Here is a 21605-nt window from a genome sequence, read left to right as displayed (position 1 = left end):
TTGGACTTTTATTGTTCCATTGGAATCAAAATTGCCATGAAAGGTAGCCAATTACATTTTGGGAGTAATTTGCATTCTCTAAGGCAGGCATTTTCATAAATCTAAGGTATGGTGTATGATTCCAAAAAGTTTGAAGGTTATGCTTGGAATTTGAAAAATATGAGGATAAGAAAAATATGGAAGAATTCAATATTTCATGTTTGGTTATTGAGGAAAGTGAGAAGGAAAATAAAATGTGTAGCAAATTAATGAATAAAATTTAATTTTATACATAATTAACATTTATTTTTTTTTAATTTTTAATCATATTATAATAAAATTTAATTTTTAAAATTATTTGATACAGAGGAAAAATACAAAGAAAAATGTATTTTTTCTTTCTTTCTTTCTTTCTCTCTTTTCTAATAAATTCCTTAATCCAAACATGGCAAAATTTTAGCATTGAAATTTTTAGAGACTAGATTTCAAATGAAATAACCGCAGCCAAGCATTCGTAAAGGATAAATGTTAAGGCTTGTGGTTAGATTGTCCAATTTTAAACGTGCATTTTTTTTAGATTGTTCTTTTTGCTATTGTTATTATTGTTGTAGCAACAAAAATAATCACAAAGCTTAAGTCATCTTGAGGGCAGGTAACATTTTTCTTATAATTAGAACTTATCCTTAAAAGAAAGTGAATTGTACTTGCATAAAATATGGGCATTGGGTACAAGTGGCTAATGCACAAGATTACCACATGACAACCAAATTAGTGCTCATAAATATCAAATGCTGCTTTTGTTAAATGTTTTTTTTTATCAAATGGGTAAATGTATTGATTAACTGTATATATACAACTACTCTGAGCATACCCAGGTCAACTAGATACAAGTGTGATAAACTGAATATGCATCCAAAACATTATATCAAAACCCGGGCATACCCGGGAGCCACAATGACCAATCAAGAGATAATGTGTCCAAAATATTACAAGAGCATCAATATGCTCAACAATATCAAACTGAGTACATATCAAATTTATCAAAAACCGCCCTATAGATATGTCTTTGGATTACTTTAATTAATTCCATAGGGGATAATGCATAGTTTTCAAATCTTTTCCTATTTCTAAAGTACCAAATAAAGTATACGGTGATAGCTAATCCAATCCTTCTTCCAGCTGAAAGAATTGTTAAATGTTTTTTTTGTTAAGCTGTAAGGTGGGTTAATTTTATGAATTTTCCTTTGTCAATCAGCTTGTTCTAAAACATTAAGTAATCACTCCTTCATAATTATGTGTCATTTTATTGGAGAACTCTATTCATCACAAAAAAAACAAAAAAAAAACCATAACTGATGTGACATTATATATTTTTTTGTCTTTTTTAAGTTCTCTCTCTCCCCTTGAATGCCCATGTGGCTGCATCTCATTCTCTCTCCTTTTTTTGCCTTTTAAGTTTTATTTTTCAAAAAAATTTAATTTAAAGATGTCATTTGAAAAAAAATAAGTAAAAAATGAAATTTTTTATTGTATTTTTCTCTTTCTATCAATAACTAAATGTGAAAAATTAATTCTTTTATATTTTTTTCTTCCTCTAAATTTTCTACTTTTGAGAAAAGTAAAAGTTGGGTGTTCAAATTATCAAACTAATCCAAATTGTTAAACGGTCGTAGCCCGAGAGTATATACGTGTGCCTTGTAGCAGATATGCAATATAAAGTTAGAAGGGGGTTGAATGACTCTTTTTGCGTTTTTAAAAATTCTCTATAAAATAAAATATTTGACAAGATTCAAACAATTATATCACAATATATGGAATGTAAATTGTGCAAAAGATAAACAATAAAGAGTAGGGAGAGAAAAGTTTAACACCGGATTTTAACATGGTTCGACACCAAGCCTATGTCCACGCCTTAGTACCAAGTTAAGGATTCCACAATCCACTATAGACGCTCCTTCCCCGATGGAGTAAACCTTACAACTAGGATACACAACCCTACATGCTCACAAAGAGCCTTCACTTCGGTTCACACAGAACCTTCACCAAGCGATTCACAAATAACTTATTACAATGAGGATGATATACAAAGAAATGCTCCTCAAATGAGTTGATATGAAATACAATCAAATTCTCACTCTTATCTATCAAGGAATGATTCACACAAGATCAATGAGCAAGAGAGGACTGAACACTTTGTGAATGAATGACTAATATGCAAGGTGCAAAGTGTTAGGTTTTGTAAATCAAAGATATAATTGACTAAAATGATCAAAAATCTTGTCTAAGCAAGTTTAATAGTTTGTATTTACAGCCAAAATACTCAACTAGTCGTTATTGGACTGTTGGGAGCAATTCCCAAACAAAACTAGCCGTTTTTGCGCGTTAGCGTCATTCTGTCCGTTGGGCTCATCGACTAGTCCCCTGCACTCGTCGACTAGTGATACACTACGACTCGTCGACAAGTGTCCTATACTCATCGACGAGTGTTCAGAATAAAAATAAAGTCATCAACATGAAAGTTGTGGAATTTTTTCTTACCTTTCTAGGGACACCAAGATCGTCTTTTTTAAACTTTTCTAGCAAAAGTTATGCCCCAAATACCGAAAGGTGCTCAAGACTTAAGACTGCACTACGTTTGTCGGCAATTGCTCTGTTTTTCTTTGCCAAAAAGTCTTTTAAAGACTTAAAACATTCTTGGACAAAAGTATATAAAAAATATTAAGTTTATTAAAGATTAAAACTTGTCCAAGTGAGTTTCCCCTTGCATATAAGATATCTTGTTTGATAAAACGCATTTGAAAGCTCGTTTTGATATCTTATATGTCAATATGTCCTTTAATAAAAATATGCTTGACTTCTTAAAGCTTATGGACATAAGACTCGTTTTGATAAAATTGAGACTAAGTATGAAGATGTTCAAAATACGAAAATATTGAAAACTTGTCCCTTTTAAAACATATCTTGAGTTTAGGATTTTTTTTAACAAACTCTTTGTTTTAACTTTGAGAACCATGAAAGTTGAGTTTGTGACTTTATGAAATCCTATAAACTCTTGTGTCCTATACGCATGTGCATTGCTCAACTCTTACTCAAAAATCATACAAAAACAAAACCAGCAAGAGTTACAAAACATAGTACCTCACACAACCCTTATTACAAATAATTCAATAGTTAAACTTCCTTTGGTTGTGCTTGGATCCTTTCAAGTGCGTGTCCATTTGATTTTCCTATTCGAACGTTAACTTGGTCTGATCTTTATCTTTGATCTTAGTACTTCATGTAATTGCCACAGAACTTGCACTAAACATGACATGCAAAGATGGAAAACACTAAAAACCATATATATGTTAATATCATCAAAACACATAAGACCATGATAGTGTAGCCAACAATGCTAACATTCTCCCCTTTTTTCATAATATCTAACCTATTAATAATTTACTTAATCTTTGTACTTGAGTTTGACTTACAATAACTTATTATGCAAAGACAAGTTCACCTAGAACCACTAATGAGTTGTTATCATCAAAACAATACAATTAAACTCACGTAACCTCTAAGGCTAGCACAAATTATTGGTCCCACTTTTTTGTTCTCCATTTATATTTACATACATTACAATTATAAAATTAATTTAAGTTATAAAAAATATAGAAATATGTGTATCATGTTGAATTTACATCGACACTTTTTTTAATGATTCAAAACTATAACTTGGACAAACCCTTCAGATCCACCTAGGCAACACCAAATTCAGGGAATGAAAACAGTGTTGCCCTTTCATTGACACATTTCTGATAATTAACTAGGCAAACTGTCACAAGTAGGAAGTCAAACATGAAACCTTGAGGTCACCAAAGTCCAACTTTATCCTTACCACTTGAAAAAATCTAACTAGATTACATTGACACGTATTAAAATTATAAAATTTCTTAAATTTTTTTCTTTTCTTTTCCCTCCTCATTCTTCTCTCTCGACTAGTTCTTCTTTTTATTTTCTTTTATTTTATTTTATTTTTTTATTTTCTTTTACTCTTTCTTTTTATCTACCATCCCTTTAATTGTGAACAAAATATTATTATTATTATTATTATTATTATTATTATTATTATTATTATTATCTATTTCTAGGAACTTTCTTCTCTTCTAATACAATTTTTAAATTATTATATTATATATCTCATAGCTATTAAACAAAAATTTTAAATATTAAGTATTGAAATTATTTACTTAATTTATTAAAATAAATATTATATTATTATTAAATTATATATTTAATTTATTTATCTTCAAAGATTGATATTGTTGTCAAAATAGTTTTTTTACTATTTGCTATTTATAGAAACTTTCTTTATGCCTTCCTTGATCCATGTTATTATTATTATTATTATTAGTATTATTATTATTATTATTATTATTATTATTAAATATTCTAATACAATCCTTAAATTAATATAATTTATATCTTATAATTATTAAATCACATTTTGGGATATTAAGAGTTCAAATTATCTATCGAATTTATAATAATAGATCTCATGGTATTATCAAATTATATATTTAATCTTAGAGATTGAAATTGTCATTAAAATAACATATATTGACAATTAATAGATAAAAATAACTAAATTATAACTTAATTGATTGATAATTAAAATATAAGTATAATTTAATAAAAATAAATTTCAAAACCATCAAAGACTTGTGAGAAATAGTTTTTATTTTTACTTTTATTTCTAAAAATTACAAAAAGTTAGTTAATTTTTCATTTTTGTAACATTTGTATGAAATAAATGAAGAACAATAAACAATTTTGACACTATTTGCTTGTGGAAATATTTTTATTTTTTATTTATAATTTTTGAATAATTACAAAAATGTGACTTTATTTTTTAATTTTTTGAATTTATGTAAAAAGTTTTATGTATGGGTGTATGGAATTCAAATTTTAAACTTTAATTTGTGTAAATTATGTATAGAGTTTCTTTTAAGCCTACATGAGTCTAAATTCAAATTCCAAAATTCATGATTTTAAATATTATGTAAAATAAATTTTAAAAAATTTTTAATAAAGTTTTTTTTGTGATTATTTTGAAATCTAAAAATAAAAAATAATTTTTTGAATATTTAAATTAACTCTTTATTTTCTATCATTTTAATAGGAATATTGACAAATTTAAAAATAAACTAAAGTTTTTATAAATTTTTTGAAAAACTAGAAAATAAAATATGGGCATCATTTTCAAAATTCAATCTGTAAACCGATTGTGACATAATATAATAATAATTGACCGGGTGAGTCCACCGAGTTGGCCGGTTCAGGGTTTCAAAACACAACATCATGGTTGGTTCGTTGATTACGTTGTATTATGGAATGTATTGTATGCACAGATGAAACAGGGTGAGAGAGAGAGAGAGAGAGAGAGAGAGAGAGGACGCAGTTGAACTCCGGAAAACACTGTCAGGCTCTGCCATTCCCAGCTTTGGGCCGCGCCTCTCGCTGTCTTGACTCCAATGTCTCTGCTCTCGACTCCCATCCCTATTTCTAGCTCTCTTCCCCTTAATCTCGCCTGCCATTTTCCGAAAACTGCAAAAATTCCAACTGGAATCCCAAACCGCAACCAACCCAATTGCAGAAATATATTTCTGTTATCCTTCTATAAGGTTATGACACAGTCGCCGCGGAATCAACATCTTTGCTCTCTGAAATTTGTCTTGCCATTCAAGCATTGCATTTGTTCCTGGGAAGATGGTGCCCGTCCCAAGAATTGTAGGGCTATGGACTGCTTTGTTCTTGGCGCTGCTGAACCCCCTCGTCCATTGCAAGACCGATTCCCCAGATAGTACTCTCTCAATCCTTCTTTCCCTTATTTTATATGAATACTTGTATTTGTTTATGGATGTTTTTTTTGAAATGTTAATGATTCTGATATTCATTGACAGAAACATAGTTATAGGCGGTTGTCGTGGCATTTACATTGAGTTTTTATTTATTTTTAATTTTTGGCTCAATGCAGAAACTTGTTGATACAATCATCACCGTTGAATTGAATTGATAGGGTAGAGCTATATTTGTCAATTTTGAACAGTAGAAGCATCAATGAAGAATAAAAAATAACAAATTTTCTGCCTCAATGAATTGTGGAAACTGCCATTTTAAATTGGGCTGTCTGAGATTTAGCCTCCAGCAAGAACAGCTTTTTCTTTACATTCGTTAGTGTCACACAACTCCTAGATGAACACAACTTTTCTGTCCAAGGCCTAATCAAGCCTAATATAGTTTAGCCTAATAAAAATTGACGAGTATTTGTTTCTATGTAATCATACTAGATCAGTGAGGCATGGCAGAGCCAACTGTACACTCATAATGGACAGAAGTTTTACCACTGTATTGATGAAAAGTACTGATTGTTTAGTCCATAAGTCCGTAAAGGACCCAAGTGGCAGAGAGAGGAACATTAGCCATTGGGGGCAAAAATTTATTATTTATTTATTCATTGTTCTGTTTGGTGGTCCACTGGTCTAGCCCTAGACTACACAGCAGTTTACCCCTACGAATGAGGAATGGTTAAAATGGGAGGGAATCTCATGGATTAGCTGGGTTTCTTAGATTCCTGTGATATATATTTTTAATTATTTTTTCTGATGAGTAAAGAGGTAGATCTGTCATCGAGGGGCAACAAGGGGATGACAACCCAGGGACAAAATCAAATAAAAGACAAAAAATCAACTATCTCTATGAAGGACTCTGCGTATGACATGGTGCCCTGGGTTTTTGGATGAAGTGATTGGTTGGAAAGGTTTTGGGCTGGTATGGAGGAAGTGGATAAGTGGATGTTTAAGTTTGACTAATATGTCAATAATTGTTCATGATCAGCTGATAGAGAGGTTTAGGGCTTCTTGTGGTTAAGGCAAAGGGGTCCTTATCACCATTTTTGTTTACACAGGGGGTCAATGGTTTAAGTAAGCTGATCTTGCTTGCTGATGGCTTGTGGGTGATTAGAGGTTTATCAACAGGGAGAGAAAAGTTTGAGGTGTCTCAATCTTCAATTGATGATACTATAATTTTTTGGTAGATAAAGTTGTGAAATTTCAGGAGGTCATTGTTTTATTTGAGAGTTTTCAAAAGATATAGGATTAAAGATCAATATGTTCAATAGTGGGGTGGTGGGCATTAATTTAGGTGGTGTTAGAGAGGTTCAGACTTTATCTGGTTCCATCATTAGCTTGGCCACTGTCCTGTTTAGATATCCCTCTAGGGGGCAATCCTACTGTCTTGGCTTTTTGGGATCCTGTGGTTGAGAGGGTGGGTAGGAGATTGTAAGGGCAGAAAAAGGTGTATCTTTCTCTTGAGGATTGTGTTATGCTTGTTAGTGCTTTCCTTTCCAATATGTCCATTTACTTTAATCTCATTTTAGACTTCCCACGAGCGTCACTAGGGTGCTTGCTAGAGAGGTTGATGCATGATTTTCTTCGATTGAGTATTGGGGTAATAAGCGGATCATCTTGTTAGCTGGGAGGTGGTTGGAAGACCTAAACCTGAAGGGTGACTGGGCTTGGTAATATGATATCTAAAAACATCTCTCTAACTATGGCACATGGTGATTAGGATTGAGCTTTATTAAGATGTTCTGTTTTCTTAGGACTTCTTGTTCTGCTTTTTTTTTTTTTGTATATTTTCTCTGCCTGCTTTTAATAAAGTTTCTTTTCCTTTATAAAAAAAAAGTTTGCACCAGAAAAAATCATGGCACCATCTGCAATGATAAGGCGAGATATGATCTTTCTGTCTTGCACTCTCCTACTCACTGTAAACTCAAACACGACGCTGTTATCCTCTGCCCTAGTGGATATTACTGAGAACTTCCACCACCAAAATGAATAGGACAAGGGTAAGGGCATCCCTTTGCCTTATTACCTTTGAGCAATTGAAAGGGGCGGAAGACAGGCCATTAAGGAGGATGAAGAAGAAACAAACCTGACCTGTTTCCCTCCCCTAGACCCAAAGCATAGAAGAGGAACTCATAAAAGACGTGATCATACGCTTTTTCCACGTCCAATTGACAAATCAGCCAATAAATACCTTCCTTAGGTTATGTTTGGTTCACGGAATGTCTTTTCCTGTTAATAGAATGGGCATATTATAAGGATTTGATAGTTTACAAAAGAAAAGTGTTATCATAACAGAGCAAATGATAATGTAAAAGTTTATGTTCAATCAAATATGGAACAAGATAGAAATAGACATTTTGATTATGAAATTTGGAAATAATCATTCCTTTTCTATTCTGTGTTATGGATTCCATTAAACATGGAAATTGGAAAAGTATAGGAATAGGCATTCCCAAGGTGAAATTTAGGAATAATCATTCCTTGTCTATTCTGTATGTTAGGTATTCATAAAAGTTTTTGTGTTGTGATTTACTCTATGATGACTAAAACTTTTTCTTTTTTTGCGTGCTATTAAATTCCTATACCATGATGATTCTATTCCTAGGAATACACATTCCATAAACCAAATATAATTTTAATTTACTATCCATTACTTCATTAATAGTAAGGGCAGCATCAAGGATTTGGTGACCTTCCCCTATGCTGATATGCCTAAAGTCCTCAATATTGATCACCCCATTTTATTTTTGTTATCAAAAGCGAATTCAAAACAAAATTACTATCAAAAAAATTCTCAAACAACTAAATAATGTCATTCTTAAGCACTTCCCAATTCTCCTAAAGAAATGCTGTAGTAAACCTGTCTGGTCCCAGCGCTTTGACTCTATAGCATGCCTAAAGGGCTGCTTCAACCTCATTGTAATCTTAAGAATTTTCCAGCCGCATGTCTTCTCTTGTCCTATTCTTATTCTTTCAAATTCCTTGCATTCTTCACAATGGTCTCCAGTTGGGTGTCTTCATATGAAGGTTTTGGTAGTAAGTAGTAAGTAGTAACTACATATGACTGACTTCACTTTTCTTTGCCCATCCAATCTCCCTACCTTCCACCTCCACCTCACTGATAAAGTTTTTTGTGCAGTAGAATTTGACCTTTTTTTTTTTGATAGCAAAAGAAAATTTCATTTAGGAAAAGAATTTAAGTGAGGGTGAATGAGACATAGCCTGAAAAAGAACTGGAACAACCAGAGAAAAACACCTAAAAAATGAGAAAAAAAGAAAAGATCAACAAGGCAGTAGGTTCCTCCAATCTCTTTGACTATTCTATGAAAAAAATTGTGTTTTAATCCCTCTACTTAAACCCAAAAGCCTTCTACTTTTGTCTCCAAAAGATCTTCTTCATCTCAATTACATCAACCAGTTCTCTAATTCACCATAAATCTCCTATCTCTTTTTTGAAAAGTGTTGGATATGTGGCTCATATTGAGTGGAACGCATGCACTGGGAAAGCATGGTGAAGCAAAGAACAAGGAAGGGGGCTGCAGGAAGAAAGTGTCGGCTGTTTGGTCGACGTATGATCGAGGGTTTAGCCTTGGTAGATAATTTCAGTCCATACAGTCGACGGTTTGCTAAAACTGTCGATGGTTTTGTTCAGTGCAGATCACGGATTTTGAATCAAGAGATCAGTAGATTGGGAGATTTTGGAGGATTTTCCTCTGGGGATTGCTACAGGAGTGTTTTTGATATAGTCTAATTCTTTTGTGCGCATAGGGTCGATATATAAACTATATTTGTAATCCTTGATGTAAGCTTGACGAATTGATAGTGAAAATCAGCCGCTTGCTCCCGTGGACGTAGGCACATTGCTGAACCACGTAAATTCTTGTGTCGTGTGTTCTTATTGCTTTGTTTTATTCTCTTTGTGATTGATTATTTCCGTATATTTATCGTTGGTTGCTTGCATTATTTGTTCCTAATTCAATTTGTGTTATTCCGCTGTGCATTGGCATTCAGGCCACCCTGCACAATAGAAAGAAATTCCCTATGTAGCTTCTTTATCATCCAGCTAATTGATTACATGGATAAGGTTCTCCTTTCCCACTCTAACATCACCAAAACACTTCTCCGTTTCATTTCTTCAATTTGGCTTTCAATCCCTTAAGTTTAGAAGTCACCAAGTAACTGGAAAGCCCCAACCCCCAACCCTATATCTTTGTAACCCTAACCTTTTAGCCCATGTTTTCAAATAATGGTGTGAGCCTCCTCTGCAAACCCCTAAAAATCCAGCAAAATAGGATGTTGATCATAGATAAAAGTTTTTGTACAGCGTTGAGGAAGTGCTCTTACCACTAAAGAACTGGTCTATTCTGGACAGAACAGGTTTTCCCTATAGTTTGACCAAGTATTGATAGAAAATGTCAAGAGGTCAAGTATGAGCAAGATTGAGGCATTTGGAGTCAATTACTCAATTTTAATATAATATAGTTTTTTTCTTGGATAAGAGAGAAATTTTTTGAAGACCGAAACAAGGTACATAATAGGACTGACGATTCATGAAGCACATATTAGGACTGATAGATTTGTAGGGTCTTCTTGTCTGTAACAAATCAATCATATTAATTTTATTTAGAGACATAGCCAGATCTAGCTCTGAATCTTCAAAGGAACCTTTACCTTCCAAATTATGTAACTCCAATGGAAAAAAAATGGGAGAAGGGGCATCGAGTTTACACCTTCTCATGAACAAGTATAAAATGTTGAGAAAAGAAAAGAAAATATAGAGTTTTTTACATTTAATCATGTAGTTATAGAGATCACCTTAGATCCTCATTACTGGACTAGCATATGATTGCCATTCAGCCTTACCAAGAAGCATTTTAGAAATTACCTTGCATGAATTTAATTGTAATTCGGCCCCAACTGAGCAACACATTTGGAAATTGCACTAGAAGCCTTGAACTGACCATAATAAATTGACACTAGAGAAAAAAATTATTGGGGTACAGAGAATGAGAGAATAACTTCAGCTAAAAATATAAAATCAAATATGAATTAATAGTGCAAAAGCTCTCTAACCTGAGTAGAGGTCTCTTCAATTTTTTTTACACCAATGTTAAGCAAAGTAACATTTGATATGCATTAAATTATTAAAAGAAAATGTCAATAAGAGGAGTTCTTATGTTCCTCTCAATCCAGAGGGTCCACAGAATAACAATGACCGTACGCTGCCATAAAGTTCTTCCATTTCTGGCTTTTTCTGCTCTTTCCAAAGCCCCAATATCTCACTAGCTAGAAATTGCCTGGAACACAAGGCTCTATCTGCACCACCTAGTAAAAAGGAAACTTTGGTTAGCTTGAATTACTAAAACTCAGCTGGGAGGATTGCCTGAGATATGGCATTCTATTGAAGGCTCAATAAAATTGGAGAGTTTCCCATAATTTGTCTACTGTATATGAGCGATTTGCCATATTAGGTAGGACAATGGAGTGAGATCAAAAAGTTCAGGGAGTGGGATTTTTTATTTACTGCAGTTGGACCAGGATATTTTCGGACTATGCTGCAGCTTTGTGGGGAATCATTAGGCAGCACAGGTTGTATAAGGGAGAACTGTGGGCATGGAAAGGAATACAGAGACCTTGTGCAGATGATTCCTTAGACCATTTTTTGGCTGGTGTGAAGGGAAAGAAATAGAGGAGCATTTATGGTTACTGAATTGTTAATAAATGGAGTAAAATACTGATTTATTAAAATTTTGCATTTCTGGATCAATGGCTGCATTTTGTTAATTCCTTAGTTTCCAATGATTTTATTGATTCCTTCTCATTGTGATCTTTGTTTCTGTGCTTGGATTGTGCACCTTGTGCCCTTTTGGCGGCTTTAGTTAATCATGTTATTTGGCTATCCAAAAAAAGGAAAAAAAAAAAAGAAGAAGAAGAATGCAAGGAGATAGTAGGTGTTCTAAAAGTTTAAGCCATGAACAGTGCCAAAAACAGTAATTACATTGTATCATTTGAAGTTCCAAGCTTCTGGTTATGTGTTGGGGAGACTAAGCCAGGGTTTTATAATTACAGAGGCTGAGGAATTAGGCTTGAATTGAATTTTAAATAGAGGAAAGAATATAAAGAGAAGAAGAATAGAACATGATAGATCCATTTAGGATTTGTGAGTAATCGACATGGCCAAGAGAAAGCATCAATGCTAGAATTCTTATTCATTCATCTCTGAAATTGATAAGTGCATAAGGTCCTCTAAATAGCCCATGAAAAATATTTTAAAGTATGAAAATTACAACTCCATCCCCTTAAAATTATAAATGACAACTCTTCACCTGGAAATTATAATATTATGACTGCCTCTAAGATTTGATGCTTCAAACAATCAACAGATACACTACAAATAAAGTGCTGCCGTAAATTTGCTTTTTCTTGATTCATGTCTTTTTTGCATCAGAAAAATATGATGGTGTCATTAAATTTCTGTGGGACATTGAAATGCATCTTTACTATTGGTGGTGAATCTGGTGAATGTTTTAGCCAAAGTAATATAAGCACATACTATATATGTAGGTCGCTGATGTAGCTAAAATAAAGCAGTGTATATGACATGTAAATCAATATCAGCTCTTAGTCATCTAGGCCATGCCTAAGAATTTTGACCATATTTCCTGCATTATTGGAGCAGATTCATAGGCTTTTTCTTTCCTAATATTCAACTATCATGACTGCAATTGTTTTTAAAATAAAACTTATGACTGGTTTGTTCTCTGTGAAAGCAATGCACAGTTGTATCTTTATGTATCTCCAATTGTAGTTTAACATTCTGATGTTTGATAAATGTCTTTGCAGTCTCTGCTCTCACAGTCATGTATAGCAGTTTAAATTCTCCTTCCCAGCTGACTGGTTGGAAATCAAGTGGAGGTGACCCGTGTGGTGAAGACTGGATAGGAATCAAATGCTCGGGTTCATCTGTAACTGAAATGTAGTAACACTGCTGTTTATGCATCGCTACTTGCATAATTGCATTTATAAAAATCTGTTTAGGGTGTGTTGGACCTTGGATGTCCTTGGAATTCAAATGCCCATTAATTGCTTTTCTTTATAACCTTTTATGACAAGAATTCTCATGTAGAATATGATCCCATGTCGAATTGGACCACTAAAAAGACAATGATGGATTTCATCACACTGGATTGTTTGGAATCATTTTAATATTTGCTTGAAATGACAATATTTCAAATTCTATGCCATATTTGTGAGCTCACAGCTATTTTTATTATGGCGGTTTCATTGGAATACCATCTACAGTTTTGTGGGGCTCTTGGGATATCCATATATACTTTTCGTGAATTTTGCAATCATTTCAAAGGCTACCAGAAATTTAAAGGGGATATGTTCATGAATATTTTAGCTGTGCTTATTTCTGTTCAAAATTTTGCAGAAATTTATCTGGTCTTGGACTCACTGGATCAATGGGATATCAGCTATCAAGCTTGACATCAGTCACTTCCTTGTGAGGCCTCAGCTTTTGAGCACTGGCACACACTTGTCATTTATTTTTCTTTTGTAAGAACTAACTTCATTCTGAAGCTGATGCATTTGTTTGTCATAGTACAGCGATTTGAGCCACAACAACCTTAAAGGTGATATACCATATCAACTTCCTCCTAATGTGGTTGACATGTAAGTCAGCAGGAAAATAATTACTATAATCAGGTGCATTTATTAATTCAGCACAAGTTGTAGTGTATATGACACCATAAAAACCTGCGTAGCCACAGTTACATTTTATGGGCGTATATAAGAATTATGTGGTTTTATGTTGTTTCTCTGGTACAATTTTTTCGAGTCTTTTCTTTAATTTTGTTCATATTGTGACATTTTTCCTGCTTGTCTACATGTAGGCTGGCTAGAATGACCAGAGTAGGTTAGATTTTCTGTGAGATGTTCTTGATATCACTTTAAAGATGGGTGCATCATGCAACCATATGTTACTATCAGAATTTGATCACATTTTAAATATGGTAAATTTGGAATTTTGTGATCCATATGGCAAAAGAACTTATACTTAAGACAATCCTCATTTCAAAAGTTGTACTGTACTACTAGATTCTTGTCATTGCTCAAGCATTCTTCAAATGTAAGATATTGGTTGACTGACCTACTGTGCCCACTGTACTTACGTTTTTGGCCTTCGTATGCAGGGATCTTTCTGGGAATAGTTTCACTGGTGGTGTGCCTTATTCTATTTCTCAGATGTCTGAGCTTAAACACCTGTAAGCACTGTTTATCTGTTGGTAGAAAACTGTTGCTCCCTGTCCTGAATATTTTGGTGTGGGCGCAGAAATCTTGGTCATAATAAGCTTAATGGACAGTTGAGTGATATGTTTGGACAACTGCAGAAACTCTCATCACTGTAAGCATTATTATGGCGTCATTTTTTATTTTATTTTTTTTGCATCCAATTTTCTGTGAGAAGGTTATTGAAAAATGGAAGCTAATTTATTGGGTATTTTCAGAGTAAAGCAGATAAACAAAATTTTTAAATGAAGTATACTTCTATTAAAGTAGAGGAGGCAGCCCCACCAATTCGCAGCATGTACATAGTGGGGGAAAGTATAATAACATAATCTGAAGACCCCAAAGACTAAACTTAAAAGGGAAATTTTGGTTCATCTCCAGATCCATTTGCAATTCATCCCACAAATACAACAGGCCTTTTAACTTCGCCTGGTTGCTTATAGCATCATCTGCTTGATTCTCTCTTCATCTATTTTTTTTCCGTTTTCTTTTCTCTCTTATTTGGTTGAAATGCCCATTATATCCTTGAAACCTTAAATGAACTTCTTTGTGTTAATGGCAAAAGTTTCATATAGAAACATTAATGCCTTTTTAAGCATTCTGACTTGTTTGTATGACTTTGCTAGGAAATGAAACCAATGTGAAGAAAAGTAGTTTTTTAGACGAACATTCAATGAAGAAATGTTGGAAGAACTCTATGATAAAAGGTGCCTTTTTTTTTACCCTGGTCGAAAGAGAATATAATTAAAATAAAAGAGAGAGAATTACAGAAATGAGGGAATAAGACATCCTCCTAAATGCAACCATAGAAAAAATTACATTAAGGCCATCCATCAATTCCTTTAAAGATCAGACAACAAAAATCCCTGAAAATCCAGTGTGAGCCCAAAGTGAAGCTAGAAAAAACAACTCTTATCTCTTCATAAATAGGAAGAAATTGATCTGTCATTAAAGATCCTTTAGCATTTCTCTCATGCCTTAAAGTCCAAAAAAGAGCAAACATGGCACACTTCCGTGAAAGCATCCCTTTCTTACTCACAAAACCGAAACATGGCCATGAAGGAATCTTTGACAATTCGTGGCACAACCCTGTTGCATAATCCTCCGCAGAGACTAGTTGGGACCTTTGTTAGTTGCTAACAATTTCAGGCAGATTGATTTATTGCACAGAGTGCACACACCTGTGGACTAGCCATTTAAATTCATCTTCCTCTAAAATCACAGATGAAGATCATCCGCAGTTTTTTTAGTATTGCATCATGATGAATCATCTAGCAACTTGAAATCAAATGTCTTTCTATCATCTTGCACCGTGTGATGTTGCACGTCCATATCAATGAACCCAAGAAAGTTCAGGCTCAAGGCTCATCCATCATGACTCAATTTTACACTACTATTTCCTCACTGTTTCTTATAGTTACCATGTTTTTTTCTAGAAAATTCTTATGGTGGCCCTCATTGGTATAGAGCTAATATCTTTTTTCGTGAGCTTTGAATTTAATGCATAAGAATGTCGTAGATCTGAAACAAACTAATTGGGTTAATGAAGAAATAATGAATTTAAGGCTCATTTGATTCAGCGGAATAGCTGTTCATTGGAATAAGATGGAATATAGTTTAAATTTTGGGAATCAAGGGGATAGTTATTCCTTATATATTCCTAATTATTTCATTTAACATGTAATAAGAAAGAAATAGACATCCTCATGATGAAATTTAGGAATAGTTGTTTCTTATTTGTTCCTTATTATGGACTCATAAAATGTTTCACATTGTTTTTTATCTTTATAGTAACAACATAATTTCTTGTATAACTAATTGTAACTAACCTACTAAACTAATCTATTCCTGGGAATTGGCATTCCGCAAACCAAACATAACCTTAGGGTTATAGCAAGAGAAAGAAGGAGAAGTGCTGTTTTCCACAGGGAGAATCTTATGTTATTCTCCCTCCAGATCAGATCCTATTTGATTAATAAAATTCATATGAAAAATTATCTGATATGCACAAAGTAAACACATTATACCCTATTCCTGTCTTACACTGCCTCTTAAGCTGGATCTGTATTACTGTCACCTAACCCCAACATGATACAATATTAGTCAAGTTAGGTTTGAATAAAGCCTTTAATGAATCTCGTATTTCATCAGAAGACTTAACAAATGAAGTGCTCACAACCTTTATCACAGCATTGCTCACAAAATGACTGTCAACTTCAATGTGCTTTGCCCTCTCAGGAGACACATGATTGATAGCCATATAAATGGCAGACTGTCACAAAACATATCCATGATCTTTGTTATCAGGAAACTTGTCTCAGACATAAGAGACTTCAACCACACTAATTTACTGAATGTGCCTCAGTATAGAACTCTGCCTCAGCTCTAGATCTTGCTGGGTATATTATTTCATGCGATTCCATGTAACAAGATTACCTCTTCAAAGCCAGCCCAATCTGCATCAGAATATCCAATAATATCACAGTTTCTGTTACATTTATGTTCCAAGCTTTTTCCAAGAGAGTTCTTGAGATACTAAAGAATCCTACAAATAGCATCCTAGTGTTTTTGCTTGGGATTCTTCATAAACTGATTCACCAACCCCACAACAAAGATATGTTAGGTGTAGTGATAGTCAAATAAATCAACTTGCCAACCATCCTGCCAGGGCGTGGCTCTGTTAAGGGCGGACGAAGAACTGAAAGAGGTCCTGGGTTTGATTCCTCACTGGGTCACCTCTGATCTGCTTGATGCTGGCTGTTGCAGGCTTGGTCAATTCACCCTTGGTTTTGGCAAGGAGGTAAGGGTCCGAAGGGCCTTGGTGATCCCAGGTTCCTTGTCAACCAAAAAAAAAAAAAATGACATCAACTTGCCAACTGGCTTCGTTAGAATGTTGTCGTCTTAATTCAGGCCCAGCACCCCTATACAACTTCAGGATCCATTGGATATTGTCAGTTTAAATCCCAACACACTGCTGTCATTTAGCATGTTCAATGGTTATTTTTGTTTAGACAGATTTAAACCATTTTTGCATTGTGCAATCTCATGATCAAGAAAATAACAATGAGTGCCCAAGTCCTTGATTTTAAATTTTTCTTAAGCCAACACTCAAGATCTACAATCCCTCTAGGATCACTGTCTTTGATGATGATATCATCAATATAAACCACCAGAAGTGCCACACCTGCCCCCTATTATGAAAAAATCTAAATTAACGCACCACATTGATGTTGAATGCTGAATTTTACCCCAGACCCGCTCCCAATTTAATTTTTTCCCAGAGAAAATCTGTGCTTTATGCTCCATCTATATCCCCCATAAAACTGCAAACATGCCACGCCTCCATAAGGCTGCCAATCCTCCATCTACCAAAACCTGTGAAAGAAATGGCTAATAAATCTTCTACTGATGTAGGGCATTCCCAACTTTCTTCTACAATGCCAAAAATCTTATTCCAAATCCCCCAAGAAAAATCACAGTGCAAAAGGAGATGAGAAGCTGTCTCGGAGTTCTTGTAACAGAGCACACATACTTTGGGAGAGAGAGCTTTCAAATGTCTTCTGATTTGCAGCAAATTATTAGTATTTATTTTATTAAGCACAACCAACCAAGTGAAAGCCTTAATTAGGAAAGCCTTTGCCTTATATATAATAGGTTAGAGTGGAAATGAAGAGGTAGAACGGATCAAGAATTCAAAAAAAATATTTGCATGAATACACACTCAGTGATCCGAGGACCAAGAACAAACATACCTCATACATGAAAGGTTACGTCCATTCAATAAAGATACCTAAGAAGACAAGTCCATTATCTCCTTATTTGTAAGAGGTCACCTTAAAAAATGTAGATTCTAGGAAACCAAAGGACTTTACAAAGCCCCAACAAAGAAAGACATGACTTTATTTTGCTCAGCTCTCAAACAAAAGAAACAAGGGAAAGAAGTGGAAAAAGCTACATTCCCTAGCCAAGGGTATTTCCAGAAACAATACGTGAACCCCTCCTCACCTCAAGTTTAGCATGAGGAGCGAAGGAGGAATAAATATGAGATGGATCCCCACGTACTCCTCGAAGAACATCTTAAATTAATATTGTTAGCCTTGTTGGCTACAATATCATATTTAATGTGTTTTGATGATATTGACCTATTTGTGTGTTCCTAGTGTTTTCCCATCTTTGCAGTTATGGTTAGTAGAGGTACAAGTGGCAAATGCTTGAAGTACCAAGTGAGAGGCAAAGATCGGACTGAGTAGGCGTCAAGAAGGAAAGATCTACTGGACACATACTTGGAAGGACCCAAGCATAACCGGATGTTTTATAATTGTTGAATTATTTGTAATAAAGGTTGTGTGAGTGGTAGGTTCAGTTTGTAACTCTTGCATTTTGTTTTTGCATGATTTCTGAGCAAGAGTTGAGCAAAGCACATGCATACTAGGACACATGAGTTTATAGGATTGCACTAAAGTCATAAACACAAACTCACCTTTCATGGTTTTCAAAGTTAAACTTAAAGAGTTTGTTAAATGAATCCTAAACTCAAACATGGTTTTCAAAGGGACAAGTTTTTAACATCTTGGTTTTACAAACATTTTCATACTTGGTCCCAAATGTGTCAAAACGAGTCTTATGTCCAAAAGCTTCAAAGAAGTCAAGTATTTTTCATAAAAGGAGATAATGGCATATAAGATATCAAACGAGCTTTCAAATGGGTTTTTATTAACAAGATATCTTATAATCAATCGGAAACTCACTTGGACAAGTTTTTGAACTTCATTAGACTTAATATCTTTCTCATATTTTGTCTAAGAAATGTTTTAAGTGTTAAAAGGTTTTTTTGAACAAAGAATAAACAGTATGAGAGTTTCAGCCCCAGGTGACTTGTGGACGAGCACGTGGTCTCGTCGACTAGTATGTATGAGGAACTCATCGACGTACACAGGGTACTCGTCGACGAAAAGATCCCGAGAGCATTTGAAATTGTAGAGGTGACTCGTCAACGAATATAGGGGATTCGTCGACTGGTGTGTGAAGGTTACTTGCCGACGTATGCAGGGGAATCATTGATGAAGAGATACAGAGACCCAATTGAGAATTGCAGAGGAGTCTCGTCGACGAGAACAGGCACTCGTCGACTAGTGTGTATGTGGGGCTCGTCAACGTGTATGTGGACTCGTCGACGAGCGTTCTCGAGCCTAGCATCCTAATGGGCAGAAAACGGCTAGTTTTTTTGGGGAGTGCTCCGAACGGCTAGTTAACGGATATTAGGGGCTTTGGGCTATAAATACAAGTTCCAAAACTTGTTTAGGAAGGTTTTTGATTATTGTTGATCATGTTTGTGAGAAATATCTTTAAATCCAAAAACCTAGCACATTGCACCGTGCATATAGTTCATATTCACAAAGTGCTCAAATTCTCTTGTCCTCTAAATCTTGTTTGAATAATTTCTTGAGAGAGTTGTGTGAGGTTTGAGTTGTAAATCATATTTGCTCATTGTAAGGAACATTCTTTGTAATCTTCCATTTTCTTGTGAAAGGTTCTTTGTGAACCAAGTTGTAAGGTTCTTTGTGAACCGAATCGGTGAAGGCTCTTTGTGAGCGGTAGGGATTTGTTCCTAAGTTTGTAAGACTTGCTCTGCCGGGGAAGGAGCGATTATAGTGGATTGTGGAATCCTTGGCTTGGTGCTAAGACGTGGATGTAGGCTGGGTGCCGAACCACGTTAAATCCCCATGTTAAGCTTCTCTCTCCCTACTCTTTATTGTTTATCTTGTGCATGATTTAAATTCCATATATTGTGATATAATTGCTTGAATCTTGCCAAGTATTTTGTTTTGTAGAGAGAATTTTCAAATATGTGAAAAGAGCCATTCACCCCCCCCTCTGACTCTATGTTGCATATCCGCTGCGGGGCACACGTACATACTGCCGGGCTACTACTTCTAACAAATATTGGTGTCCCATCCATTCTTATCCAATCAAACTCCTTTCTTATTACTCTATGCCAAAGGAAAGATTCTTCTAAAGGGAAGCGCCATATCATTTAGCTAAAAGAGTGGTGGACTCTAACTTGCCAAGACTCAGCCCTGTCGCCTTCTTAGACCTACAGACCTCTTTCCATCTGACTAACTGGTCCTTGTGACCCCCCCACTGGAATACATAGTCTCTCATAATTCTCTCGAGCTTACTAGCAATCCCTGTTGGATTTTGAAGACAAACCAAAAATAAAGCATAATGCTAGAAAGACAAGCCTGAATTAGGGTAATTCTTCCCCCAAAAGAGAAGAGCCCCTTTCCACCCATCTAACCGCTTCGTCACCCTCCCCACAACTGGATTCCAAAACTTCGTAGCCCTAAGGTTACCACTTACCCCCCAAAGGGACCCCTAAGTAAGTCAAACGCCAATCTAGAATGCCACGCCCTACTTTAGCGGCCCACTCCATGACCCACTCCTTGCATATTCAAAGTTGCTAAACCTCCCTTCCTTATATTAATTTCAAGGCTAGACACCCTCTCAAAGATTTGGAGAATACCCAAAAATCTCCTAAAAGAAGCTCTATGATCATCAAGGAAGAAAATGGTACCATCAACAAATTAGAGGTGGGATAGCATCACTCCCTCTCTCCCTAGCTCTAAGTCTCTAACCAACTCGCTCTCCATAGCCATTTCTACCATCTTGCTCAAAACATCAGCTACAAGAACAAATAAAAAGGGGGATAAAGGGTCTTCTTTTTGAATGCCTCCTCGAAGCTCTACGCTAGGATATGGGTTCACTATTCACTATCACTGAGAACCACACACTAAAGAAACATCCCCTTATCCAATGATGCTAACACTCAATAAAACCCTTTCTTGCAGAGATTTTATCATAAAAGCTCCAACTTAATCATAGCTATAGGCATGGTCTTAAATTTCCACGAAATTGTCGAAATTTCCGTCACCCTCGAAATCGAAATGGTTGTCTATTTCTGTCTTGCATAATTTCCGTTGAAATCTCAACCAATCATCTGAAATTTATCGAAATTGCGAAATTTTAGCAAAACTTGTCGAAATTTGAACTATGTAATGAAATTTCCTCGAAATTCAAATGAGGAATTTAGGAGTAAAATGAAATTTCTTTTTTAATTTATTTTTATCAAAACAAATGATTATTACAAGTGCTTTTGAAATTATATGCAAAAATAAACTTACAACAGCATTTTATTTAACCACTCATTTCTAAATTATCATTATTTGTATAATAAATAATATTTAAATGATTTATGAATTTCATTTGTATTAATTGATTCACTAAATATGTTTAATGTACATTATCTTACAAATATGTTTGACGTACATATTATATTACAGCTTCTCCACTTTATACACAACATAGATGTATTTACTTGTAATATATTAGTCCTAAAACTTACATTATTATGTCTATTAATCATTTTAAAGATTCATAAAAAAT

The 21605-nt window shown here is 34.6% G+C and overlaps 1 protein-coding gene across 1 annotated transcript in view; it reads left to right on the top strand.

The window, feature by feature from the left end:
- Positions 1 to 5347: 5347 nt before the first annotated feature.
- The window catches only part of LOC131157466 (protein STRUBBELIG-RECEPTOR FAMILY 5-like), a 57248-nt gene continuing 40990 nt past the window's right edge, over positions 5348 to 21605 (top strand). Inside the window, exons 1-6 of the mRNA XM_058111647.1 lie at positions 5348 to 5821; positions 12711 to 12843; positions 13303 to 13374; positions 13479 to 13544; positions 14066 to 14137; positions 14206 to 14277. Coding sequence (XP_057967630.1) covers positions 5728 to 5821; positions 12711 to 12843; positions 13303 to 13374; positions 13479 to 13544; positions 14066 to 14137; positions 14206 to 14277 — 509 coding nt within the window. The 5' untranslated portion in view covers positions 5348 to 5727. The remainder of the gene's footprint in view (positions 5822 to 12710; positions 12844 to 13302; positions 13375 to 13478; positions 13545 to 14065; positions 14138 to 14205; positions 14278 to 21605) is intronic.

Source organism: Malania oleifera, chromosome 6 (genome assembly GCF_029873635.1).
Source record: "Malania oleifera isolate guangnan ecotype guangnan chromosome 6, ASM2987363v1, whole genome shotgun sequence".
In the NCBI taxonomy this organism is placed as follows: Eukaryota; Viridiplantae; Streptophyta; class Magnoliopsida; order Santalales; family Ximeniaceae; genus Malania; species Malania oleifera.
Note: the sequence above shows the minus strand (reverse complement) of the source record. Positions and strands in the feature narration are given on the sequence as shown.